A 12,500-nucleotide genomic window follows, 5' to 3' on the forward strand; every position below is an offset into this window, starting at 1 on the left:
TCTCTCTCTGCCTCCGCCCGCACTATCAGCCACAGACTGGCGTGTAAAGCAATAGACAGCGCTACAGACTTGGCCACATTAAGGTAATACACACAACGTTGCCGGTTTGGCGCGCAAAGGTTTGAACAGAGCGCTGTCGGCTTCACGGGTGGGAATTTAAACAACGAGCTGTCGGCTGCAGCGCTGTGGGTTCTAAATATAACGCTACCAGCCACAGCGCTATGTGTCACAGACTGTTCGGGAAAATTCTCGTACAACAAGATGGGGCACCTTGGTCGGCATTATCAAGTTGGGCCGAAGGGCCTGCTGCATGAATTGCAAGAATTTCCGTTACTGCCTCAAAACGAAGTAAATGTATTAGTTTTCCATATCCAAACTGTGACTGATTCCAGGACTCATTTCAGTGCAAAAACCAGCTTCATTTTATTTCAATTATTATTTGACCTCTGCAGATTCTTTTAAGTAATCGGAAGAGATATTCATGTAAATCTGAGCGTTCACTTTCTGGCCCTTGGCGAGGGAAATGAGCAACACTGGGCAAGTGGGGATGTGAAAGTTGAGTTGCAGCTCCCACCCACATAGGAGCGGGAACTGGTGAGGGAGAGTGGACTGCCCGCTGCCAGAGATCTCTGTCCTTGCTTGTATGTGTCGGGCAGGATGAAGCACATCGTGCTGGATTCCACTCGCTCCGACCTCATTCAATTGAATATTTATTATCGCATGTGACATTCAGCAGATGAAATTCTTTGTTTTAATTGTCCTATGCAAAGAGTCGCCAGTTATAGAGACGCAGAAATGCATTTAGCATCTCCCTTGAAGGTGTCCCACACATAGCAAACGATTTCTTGAATAAAAAAAATAATGTCCCCACCCCCCAGTGGGGGGGGGTTGGGTTGATTGGCAGTCACCGAGGTACGTTGTGAGTAGAGTGACAGCCGCCGGGAAGAAGCTGTTCCTCGACCTGCTGGTTCGGCAACGGAGAGACCTGTAGCGCCTCCCGGATGGTGGGAGGGTAAACAGTCCATGGTTGGGGTGAGAGCAGTCCCTGGCGATGCTGAGCGCCCTCCGCAGACCCGCCCCCTTGGACAGGCATCAAATCTTCGGAGAGCAGAGCGACACCTCCACCCGTTGACACACCGCTGACAAAAGCAGCAGTGGGTGGTTTGCCAGATGTGAAGCATAGACCGTTGAACGGTGCAGCACAGTGATGGCCCTTGGTAAGGAATGTCCGCACTGTACATGCAGGCCAGAAGTTAACCAGTCTCATGAGCCTGCACAGTGATCCTTCTCCAGTCTATTCCCTGCACTTCCACGTGACGCTCCAAAACCTCTTGATCAAACGCCAGAGGTATCTGCCTCCACCACACCTCCAAAACGTTCCAGAGCCATCGGAGATGTTGACTCCACGGCCCACCTGAAGCTAGAAAAACACGTTCCCCCTTACCAGCTATCTCCATGTCCACCCTCTCGTTAATGTGGATGGGGGTGTGCGTGGAAATCGGTTCTGGACTCTCCACTGAAGAATCAGAATGACGTTTTATGTCATTTGAACCTAAGTTCAAAATGTTTTGTTTCTGCAGTCATACGAGCAAAAGAAAAACCAAGACACACAGGAACACAATTTACACAAACATCCACACAGTGAATCTCCAAACACCTCCTGACTGTGATGGAAGGCAAAGTCTTGTCTCTCCCCTGTTCTTTATTCTTCTCTCGATGTCAAAGTACCCGGCGGGCGATGGCAAGTCTCGCGGCCGATAAAGCCGCGCCGGGTGATGCAAGGCCCCGCTCCCGGTCGTTTTAACCCCGCGATTCGGGCGGGAGAAAGCTGCCGCTGCGGGAGCTCCGAAAAGCGGTCTCCCACCTGGGACCCGCGAGCTCCCAATGTTACCGTCCACCGACCGGAAGCATAGACCGTTGAACGGTGCAGCACAGAGACGGGCCCTTTGGCCCACAATGTCCGCGCTGTACATGATGCCAAGTTAAACCAGTCTCATCTGCCTGCACCACGTGATCCATATCCCTCTATTCCCTGCACTTCCATGTGCCTGTCCAAAAGCCTCTCAAACGCCATTATCGTATCTGCCTCCACCACCACCCCTGGCAATGTGTTCCAGGCACCCACCACTCTCTGTGTAAAAAAACACGTGCCCCACACATCTCCATGGAACTTTCCCCCTCTCGCCTTACAGCTATGCCTGCCTTCTCCACGCTGGGGAAATAGGTTCTGGCTCTCCACTTGGAATCAGAATCAGAATGCCGTTTATTGTCATTTGAACCTAAGTTCAAACAAAATGTTGTTTCTGCAGTCATACGAGCAAGAAAAAAACCAAGACACACAATGAACACAATTTACACAAACATCCATCACAGTGAATCTCCAAACACCTCCTGACTGTGATGGAAGGCAAAGTCTTGTCTCTCCCCTGTTCTTTATTCTTCTCTCGATGTCAAAGTACCCGTTTGGTCGATGGCAAGTCTCGAGGAAGGGCCGATTATAAGCCGCGCGAGGTGATGCAAGGCCCCGGTTCCCAGGTCGTTGAACCCCGGATGTCGGGCGGTCTTAGAAGAAAGACTGGATAGACTTGAGCTTTAAAAGAATTTCCCAAACTGGGACCCGCGAGGATCCCAATGTTACCGTCCACTTACAAAATTGCCAAGTCGGGTTGGACAGCCGCGCGCCACCACAGCTCTCCATTGCTCCCGAAGTTGACCAAGCCCATGACAAGTGAGTCCGTAGGCTTTATCCTAAGGGTATCCCTCTATTCCCTGCAACGAGATGTGCCTGAAGAAAAGCCTCTCAAACGCCATTATGTATCTGCCTGGACCTCCACCCCCACAGAGGGTAGTTCCAGGCAAGTTCCACTTGGCTAAAAAAAAGAGGGAGTCCAGAAACAATGGCCCTTGTCGCCTTACAGGGATGCAGGGGGTTATGGGAGAAAGGCAGGTACTGGCTGTCCACTGAGTTGGATATCAACCAGGGTGTTCAAAAATACGTCTTGCTGGGATAGCCATATGGCCTCCATCATTCCCCGCTTCTAATTTCTATGTTTCTTCTGCAACTCTCTGTTAGCCATTGAGTCAAAAAACTGCACAAAGTGCTGGAGTAACTCTGCAGACCAGGCAGCATCTCTGGAGAACATAGGTAGGTAGGTGATGTTTCTGCTCTGGGCTTTTCCCCTCTCTGAATAAGGGTCTCGACCCGAAACGTCACCCATTCCTTCTCTCCAGAAATGCTGCTGTCCCGCTGAGTTACTCCAGCTTTTTTTGTCTTATCTACCCGTGTTCTCGAGAAATGCTGCCTGACTTTCTGAGTTGCTCAAGCACTTTGTCATTTTTTTGTTGTAAACCAGCCCTCTGCAGTTCGTTGTATCTCCCATTTGGTCATCTGCGTTCTGGCTCTGCATAGCTTGGGAATAGAAACATAGAAATTAGGTGAAGGAGTAGGCCATTCGGCCCTTCGAGCCTGCACCGCCATGCAATATGATCATGGCTGATCATCCAACTCAGTATCCCGTACCTGCCTTCTCTCCATACCCTCTGATCCCCTTGGCCACAAGGGCCACATCTAACTCCCTCTTAAATATAGCCAATGAACTGGCCTCAACTATCCTCTGTGGCAGAGATGTTCCATACTCGGAAATCACCTGATCACTCTCTGTTGTGAAAAAAAAAAAGCTTCTCATCGTCGGTTTTTCAAAGGATTTCCCCTTCTTAAAAATTAAGGGAACCGACCCCTTTTCAGGACTTCCCCAACATCGGGAGCAAATTCCTGCAATCTAGCCTGTCCAACCTGAAATTAAGCATATAATTGTAAGTTTCTAATAAGATCCACTTTCAAACTCCCTAATTGCAGAGAGTAAAACCAAGTCTATTTCAGTTTTCTTGATAAGACAGTCCTGACATCCTAAGTGTCCAAATAATATTGGTGAACCTTCTCACACTCTCTCATATGGCAATAATCCTTTACTCAGATTTGGAGACCAAAACTGGACGGAATACTAGTGTTGTGGCTGTCAATTAAAGACCATGTAAATCACTGCAGTAGAACCTCCCGCTCCTATACTCAAATTCACATTTGGATTTGTACCCTGAAAGCCAACGCTTTCTGCACTGCCTGCTGCACCCAAATGCCTACCTTCAATGTAAACTGGTGTACCATGACACCCAGGTCTCCCTGCATGTCCCCTTTCCAACATACCATTTAATAATAGTCTTTATTCCTGTGGGGCTGCCACCAAAATGGATAACCTCACATTTAAAACTATTATAACTTATACTGCATCTGCCATAACAACTCAAAAATCAATTGCGACGGGGTTTCCGCGATCCCCATTGATTTAATAGGCTGAAACATCTTCGATTGGGGCTGCCTCTGTTAGCGCGTTTTAAACCCCCCCCTCGAATGATTCTTGGACTCTTCATTAGAATATCTGGTGTTTGTTTTCCTCGGCTGTTCAATTTTGCTTCTAGTGTAGGGAGTGGAAGAGAAAGTGGGATAACACAGAACTGGTGTGAATGGGTGATCGATGGTCGGCGTGGGCTCAGTGGGCTGTGGAACCTATTCCCAACTCAACTAAAAACAAAACTAAAGAATAACAAATGATAGACCGAAAGTGCTGGAGTAACTCAGCGAGTCAGTCAGCGAGTAGACACAAAATGCTGGAGTAACTCAGAATCAGAATCAGAACCAGTATGCTTTATTGTCATTGCATGTGTCACATACAACGAGATTACTGTGTCTCTCCATTTAAAAGAACTTCAAACATTCACAACTCAGCGGGACAGGCAGCATCTCTGGAGAGAAGGAATGGGTCAGTCAGCATCTCTGGGGGAAAAAAGGGATAGTACAGAGGAGATTTACTAGAATGTTGCCTGGGTTTCAACAACTAAGTTACAGAGATAGGTTGAATAAGTTAGGTCTTTATTCTCTGGAGCGCAGAAGGTTAAGGGGGGACCTTTCTTCAGGACCCTTCTTCAAACCCGACTCAAAATGTCACCTAGCCCTTTTCTCTAGAGAAACATAGAAAATAGGTGCAAGAGTAGGCCATTCGGTCTTTCGAGTCAGCACCGGCATTCAAGATGATCATGCATGATCATCCACAATCAGTACCCTGTTCCTGTCTTCTTCCCATATCCCTTGATACCCTTAGCCCTAAGCTGCCTGACCCATGAGTTACTCCAGCACTTTGTAAGTAATTTGTAAGGATTTATAAGTATGCAGACGATACTATGATAGGTGGGGTTGTGGGTAATGAAGTAGAGTTTCAAAGTCTACAGAGAGATTTATGCCAGTTGGAAGAGTGGGCTGAAAGATGGCAGATGGAGTTTAATACTGATAAATGTGAGGTGCTACATCTTGGCAGGACAAATCAAAATAGGACGTACATGGTAAATGGTAGGGAATTGAAGAATGTAGGTGAACAGAGGGATCTGGGAATAACTGTGCACAGTTCCCTGAAAGTGGAATCTCATGTAGATAGGGTGGTAAAGAAAGCTTTTGGTGTGCTGGCCTTTATAAATCAGAGCATTGAGTATAGAAGTTGGGATGTAATGTTAAAATTGTACAAGGCATTAGTGAGGCCAATTCTGGAGTATGGTGTACAATTTTGGTCGCCTAATTATAGGAAGGATATCAACAAAATAGAGAGAGATTTACTAGAATGTTGCCTGGGTTTCAGCAACTAAGTTACAGAGAAAGGTTGAACAAGTTAGGGCTTTATTCTTTGGAGCGCAGAAGGTTAAGGGGGGACTTGATAGAGGTTTTTAAAATGATGAGAGGGATAGACAGAGTTGACGTGGAAAAGCTTTTCCCACTGAGAGTAGGAAAGATTCAAACAAGGGGACATGGCTTGAGAATTAAGGGACTGAAGTTTAGGGGTAACATGAGGGGGAACTTCTTTACTCAGAGAGTGGTAGCTGTGTGGAATGAGCTTCCAGTGAAGGTGGTGGAGGCAGGTTCGTTTTTATCATTTAAAAATAAATTGGATAGTTATATGGACGGGAAGGGAATGGAGGGTTATGGTCTGAGCGCAGGTATATGGGACTAGGGGAGAATATGTGTTCGGCACGGACTAGAAGGGTCGAAATGGCCTGTTTCCGTGCTGTAATTGTTATATGGTTATATGGTTTGTGTCCATTTTGAGTATAAACCAGCATCTGCAGTTCCGTTTGCTTACATTATGAGTGATAGTATGGGTTTAGTTCCAACAAGTACCCCCACCCCAAGGACCAGTTAACTATGAAGGACCCCAGTACTTGAGCGGGGCTTCAAGATGGAGTCCCTTTTTCTCCAGAGATGCTGCCTGACTCGCTGAGTTACTCCAGCACTTTGTGTGTATCTGTGGCATAAACCCGCATCTGCAGTTCTTTGTTGCTACAGCAATAAATGAGAATGCTTCTTCATGGCTGGTGGGGGAATGGGGTGGAGAGAGATCTTTGAAGTTGAGTAAGATATTAAAAAATAATCATTTCCCAAACCATGTTATTAATTTCCACAGGCAAGAGACGTTTTAATATCAAACTCTGGAAGACATTTACAGACTGCTTCAACTGCCTTCCAATTGCCGCAATTGTGGATGAGAAAATCTTCTGTTGCCATGGAGGTGAGATTCCATCTTTGCCTTTTCATTTAGATTTTAGTTTTAGAGATACAGACCCTTTGGCCCACTGAGTCCTCGCCGACCAGCACATTAACACTATCCTACACACACTAGGGACAACTTACACATGCACCAAGCCAATTAACCTACACACAGATTCAGATTCAGATTCAGATTCAATTTTAATTGTCATTGTCAGTGTACAGTACAGAGACAACAAAATGCATTTAGCATCTCCCTGGAAGAGCGACATAGCAAACGATTTGAATAAATAATAATAAGTGTCCGGGGGGGGGGGGGGGGGTGATTGGCAGTCACCGAGGTACGTTGTTGAGTAGAGTGACAGCCGCCGGAAAGAAGCTGTTCCTCGACCTGCTGGTTCAGCAACGGAGAGACCTGTAGCGCCTCCCGGATGGTAGGAGGGTAAACAGTCCATGGTTGGGGTGAGAGCAGTCCTTGGCGATGCTGAGCGCCCTCCGCAGACAGCGCTTGCTTTGGACAGACTCAATGGAGGGGAGCGAGGAACCAGTGATGCGTTGGGCAATTTTCACCACCCTCTGCAATGCCTTCCGGTCGGAGACAGAGCAGTTGCCATACCATACTGTGATGCAGTTGGTAAGGATGCTCTCGATGGTGCAGCGGTAGAAGTTCACCAGGATCTGAGGAGACAGATGGACCTTCTTCAGTCTCCTCAGGAAGAAGAGACGCTGATGAGCCTTCTTGATCAGAGTAGAGGTATTGTGGGTCCAAGAGAGGTCATCGGAGATGTTGACTCCCAGGAACCTGAAGCTGGAAACACGTTCCACCTCCGTCCCGTTAATGTGGATGGGGGTGTGCGTGCCGCCTCTGGACTTCCTGAAGTCTACAATGAGCTCCTTGGTCTTCTTGGAGTTAAGGGCCAGGTTGTTGTCAGCGCACCATGCTGCTAAGTGCTGGACCTCCTCCCTGTAGGCCAGCTCATCGTTGTTGCTGATGAGGCCAATCACCGTTGTATCATCTGCATACTTGATGATGGTGTTAGTACCATGTACAGGTGTGCAGTCATAGGTGAAGAGAGAGTAGAGGAGGGGGCTCAGCACACAGCCCTGAGGAACGCCGGTGTTCAGGGTGAGGGTTGAAGAGGTGTGCTTGTCTAACCTCACAGACTGGGGTCTGTTGGTTAGAAAGTCCAGTATCCAGTTGCAGAGGGAGGGGTCGATGCCCAGATTACCGAGTTTGGTGATCAGTTTTGATGGTATAATGGTGTTGAATGCTGAGCTGTAATCGATGAACAGTACGTAAGAGAGGGGAGAGAGAGAGAGACAGAGAGAGAGAAGAAGAGAGAGAGAGAGAGGAAGAGAAAGAGAGGGAGAAGGAAGAGAGAAGGAGAAAGAGAGGGAGGGGTAGAGAGAGGGAGAGAATGAAGGAGAGAGAATGAGGGAGAGAGAGAGAAGAGAGGGAGAAGAGGAAGAGAGAAGGGGAGAAGGGAGAGAAGAGAGAGAGAGAGGAGGATGTCTCTGTTGTCGAAGGTGGGAGACACCTGGATGTCTTTGGAGTGTGGGAGTTAACCGAATATCTCGGAGAAAACCCACGCAGGTCATGGGGAGAACGTACAAACTCCGTACAGACGGCACCCGTAGTCGGGATCGAACCTGGGTCTCCGGCGCTGTAAGGCAGCAACTCTACCGCTGCACCACCGTGCCGCCCTCACGTTTCTGCCGCTTCTCACGTTGGCTGTGATCCTTTCGATGTGTGTTGGAAATTTGAGTGCAGTATTAAAATTAATCTGGAAGAGCTTGGAGGTTTCCACTGGCAAAGATTGGGAGCTTTACACCCTTCAGACAAGAAGCCTGTTTAGTCTCAGTTTCCACAACCCTGACTCTCAGCTTGGCTTTCATAATAAAATCATAATCATCAAAGAGCAAAATCATAATAATAATATCGCGATGCATCACAGCATGGTTTGGGAACAGTTCCATCCAGGACCGCAAGAAATTGTGGACGCAGCCCAGACCGTCACACAAACCAACCAACCTCCCTTCCTTTGACTCCATCTACACCTCACGCTGCCTCGGCAAGGCCAGCAGCATCATCAAGGATCAGTCGCACCCTGGCCACTCCCTCTTCTCCCCTCTCCCATCAGACAAGAGGTACAGAAGTGTGAAAACGCACACCTCCAGATTCAGGGACAGTTTCTTCCCCGCTGTTATCAGGCAACTGGATCATCCTACCACAACCAGAGAGCAGTGCTGAACTACTATCTACCTCATTGGTGACCCTCGGACTATCCTTGATCAGACTTTACCTTGCACTAGACCTTATTCCCTAATCATGTATCTATGCACTGTAGATGGCGCGATTGTAATCATGTGTTGTCTTTCTGCTGACTGGTTAGCACGCAACAAAAAAGCTTTTCACTGTACCTCAGTACATGTCACCATAAACTAAACTGAACTGATAAACTAAACTGATTTTCTGCCACCACCGCGGCACAAATCACTCACATTGTGAAACAAAATTGTGCGGAGGGTTAGCGGTTCAGAGAATTAAACAAATCTGAGGAAGGACATTATTGCCATAGAGGGAGTGCAGAGACGGTTCACCAGGCTGATTCCTGGGATGTCAGGACTGTCTTATGAAGAAAGGCTGGATAGACTTGGTTTATACTCTCTAGAATTTAGGAGATTGAGAGGGGATCTTATAGAAACTTACAAAATTCTTAAGGGGTTGGACAGGCTAGATGCAGGAAGATTGTTTCCGATGTTAGGAAAGTCCAGGACAAGGGGTCACAGCTTAAGGATAAGGGGGAAATCCTTTAAAACCGAGATGAGAAGAACTTTTTTCACACAGAGAGTGGTGAATCTCTGTTACTCTCTGCCACAGAGGGTAGTTGAGGCCAGTTCATTGGCTATATTTAAGAGGGAGTTAGATGTGGCCCTTGTGGCTAAGGGGATCAGGGGGTATGGAGAGAAGACAGGTACGGGATACTGAGTTGGATGATCAGCCATGATCATATTGAATGTTAGTGCAGGCTCGAAGGGCCGAATGGCCTACTCCTGCACTTAATTTCTATGTTTCTAACATTTTTTTCGACTTTCTCTAATTGATTTCCACTTGGATACGAGCATGTTAAACAATGTTCTGCTTTGACATATCTCGATGGTTATTATGAAAAGAAAAGTACTTCAAACTAACGAGAGGAAATTAGATTCTGATTAAATTGCAGCAGCGCCATCTGTAACTGGAAACGGTGACCTATATCTAGGTGCCTAGTTACAGCCAGTCTGTAAATGGTGTTTGGATATTGCTGAGGGATTGTGTTTGCATGACCACTATCATCTCATCATTTGTAACGTAAACAGCCTTTTCTTTTAAATATTGTTGGCGGATTCTGTTTGCGTCACTTGTGACTAATGGTGTGCAGTTTGCTTTTGTCGAAGTGGTGTTTCAGAACTAGGTTAGCAACATAGAAAATAGGTGCAGGAGTCGGCCATTCGGCCCTTCGAGCCAACACCGCCACTCACTGCGATCATGGCTGATCATGCAAAATCAGAAACCCCGTTCCTGCTTTCGCTCCACGTCCCTTGATTCCGTTAGACCTAAGAGCTAAATCTAACTGCCTTGAGACAGGTTAATGTGGATGGGAATAATCGGTCTGTGTGCTGAAATAGGGACTTGCACTGATTCCACCTATTGAGCAGGTTTTGCTCAGCAAACAGTGTGGCAATTCTAAGGGCTGCATGTATGACACTAAGTGGACAAAATTGCTGGAGAAACTCAGCGGGTGAGGGAGGCAGCATCTATGGAGCGAAGGAAATAGGCAACGTTTCGGGCCGAAACCCTTCTTCAGACCCATGTGTGATACTATCCTTGATCGGACTTTGCTGGCTTTACCTTGCACTGAATGTATTCCCTTATCATGTATCTGTACACTGTAGATGGCTCAATTGTAATCATGTATTAAAACATAGAAAATAGGTGCAGGAGTGGGCCATTCGACTCTTTGAGGCAACACTGCCATTCAATGCGATCACGGTTTCTCATCCACAATCAGTACCCCGTTCCTGCTCTCTCCCCATATCTTATCACTGTAGCTCGGTACAAGCTACCACAAACTAGACTACATACTGTGTTTCATGGATGAACCCTACCCAGCCTGTTTTCCATGCACTCAATGGATTAGAAATGAATCCCAGTAATAAACAGGTTGATTAAAACGAGTATAGATAATTGATATGATGGTAGCATTTACGATTGTTGGCAATTTTGAAGGGTGGCACAGCTAGCAGAGCCGCTGGCTCACACCGCTAGGGACGTGGGTTCGATCCCGGCCTCGGGTGCTGGCCATGTGGAGTTTACACCTTTTCCCTATGACCTTGGGGGTTACTCCAGCTTTTTGTGTCGGCAGTATCTTCAGTTTAAACCAGCATCTGCAGTTCCTTCCAACACATTACAATGGAGCCGCCCACAGTGTACAGATACATGATAAAGGGAATACCATTTAGTGCAAGATGAAGTCTGATTACAGTTACTGCTAGACTAGTAAATTAAATGTTTATATACTTCATTTTTAGCCGGTGGCATCTGAACCTATAATTTCCAGACATATTGTGATTATGGTATCTTTTGACAATCAGCTATGTTACATATTAAAACAGTTGACAATGTTATAACATATAACATATAACAATTACAGCATGGAAACAGGCCATCTCGTCCCTACAAGTCCATGCCGAACAAATTTTTTTCCCCTTAGTCCCACCTGCTTGCACTCGTACCATAACCCTCCATTCCCTTCTCATCCATATGCCTATCCAATTTATTTTTAAATGATACCAATGAACCTGCCTCCACCACTTCCACTGGGAGCTCATTCCACACCGCTACCACTCTCTGCGTAAAGAAGTTCCCCCTCATATTACCCCTAAACTTCTGTCCCTTAATTCTGAAGTCATGTCCTCTTGTTTGAATCTTCCCTATTCTCAAAGGGAAAAAGCTTGTCCACATCAACTCTGTCTATCCCTCTCATCATTTTAAAGACCTCTATCAGGTCCCCCCTTAACCTTCTGCGCTCCAGAGAATAAAGACCTAACTTATTCAACCTATCTCTGTAACTTAGTTGTTGAAACCCAGGCAACATTCTAGTAAATCTCCGCTGTACTCTCTCTATTTTGTTGACATCCTTCCTATAATTGGGCGACCAAAATTGTACACCATACTCCAGATAGATATAGATTGTCCAGTTGGTAGAAACCAAGGAGAAGCAGGAGTGGGCCACAGTTGGGATGGGGGGAGATAATCTTACTGTAGTGCTCGTCAAATAATCTAGTTTTAGTCTTCGCTGAATCATAGATTCAATACAACAAAGTAACACACATCCTTGCACAAGGGGGCCTTCATTGCCTCTGTAATGGGCCTGTCCCACTTAGGCGACTGCAGGGGACTATGCTGCCGCCACATGTTCGCGGGTGGTTGCCGGGGGAGTCGCCTTCTTGGTCGTGAATAGTTCCCGCATTCTGGGGACTAGTCGCGGCTTCATTCATGCTGAAAAATTAGCGGTGACCAGAATGAAGCCGCCATGGAGAGTAGCGAGAATTCTCGTGCCGTAGGTGCAGTGGCAGTGAGTTGCCAAGCGGTCGAATGCAGGAAGATTGTTCCCGATGTTGGGGAAGTCCAGGACAAGGGGTCACAGCTTAAGGATGAGGGGGAAATCCTTTAAAACTGAGATGAGGAGAACTTTTTTCACACAGAGAGTGGTGAATCTCTGGAACTCTCTGCCACAGAGGGTAGTCGAGGCCAGTTCATTGGCTATATTTAAGAGGGAGTTAGATGTGGCCCTTCTGGCTAAGGGGATCAGAGGGTATGGAGAGAAGGCAGGTACGGGATACTGAGTTGGATGATCAGCCATGATCATATTGA

At 46.9% G+C, this 12,500-nt stretch overlaps 1 protein-coding gene across 1 annotated transcript in view; it reads left to right on the top strand.

Annotated features, from left to right (window-relative positions):
* Positions 1 to 6,466: 6,466 nt before the first annotated feature.
* Positions 6,467 to 12,500, top strand: part of LOC129697622 (serine/threonine-protein phosphatase PP1-beta catalytic subunit) — a 33,634-nt gene continuing 27,600 nt past the window's right edge. The window contains exon 1 of the mRNA XM_055636331.1: positions 6,467 to 6,605. Coding sequence (XP_055492306.1) covers positions 6,482 to 6,605 — 124 coding nt within the window. The 5' untranslated portion in view covers positions 6,467 to 6,481. The remainder of the gene's footprint in view (positions 6,606 to 12,500) is intronic.

Source organism: Leucoraja erinacea, chromosome 5 (assembly GCF_028641065.1).
Source record: "Leucoraja erinacea ecotype New England chromosome 5, Leri_hhj_1, whole genome shotgun sequence".
Lineage (NCBI taxonomy): Eukaryota > Metazoa > Chordata > Chondrichthyes > Rajiformes > Rajidae > Leucoraja > Leucoraja erinaceus.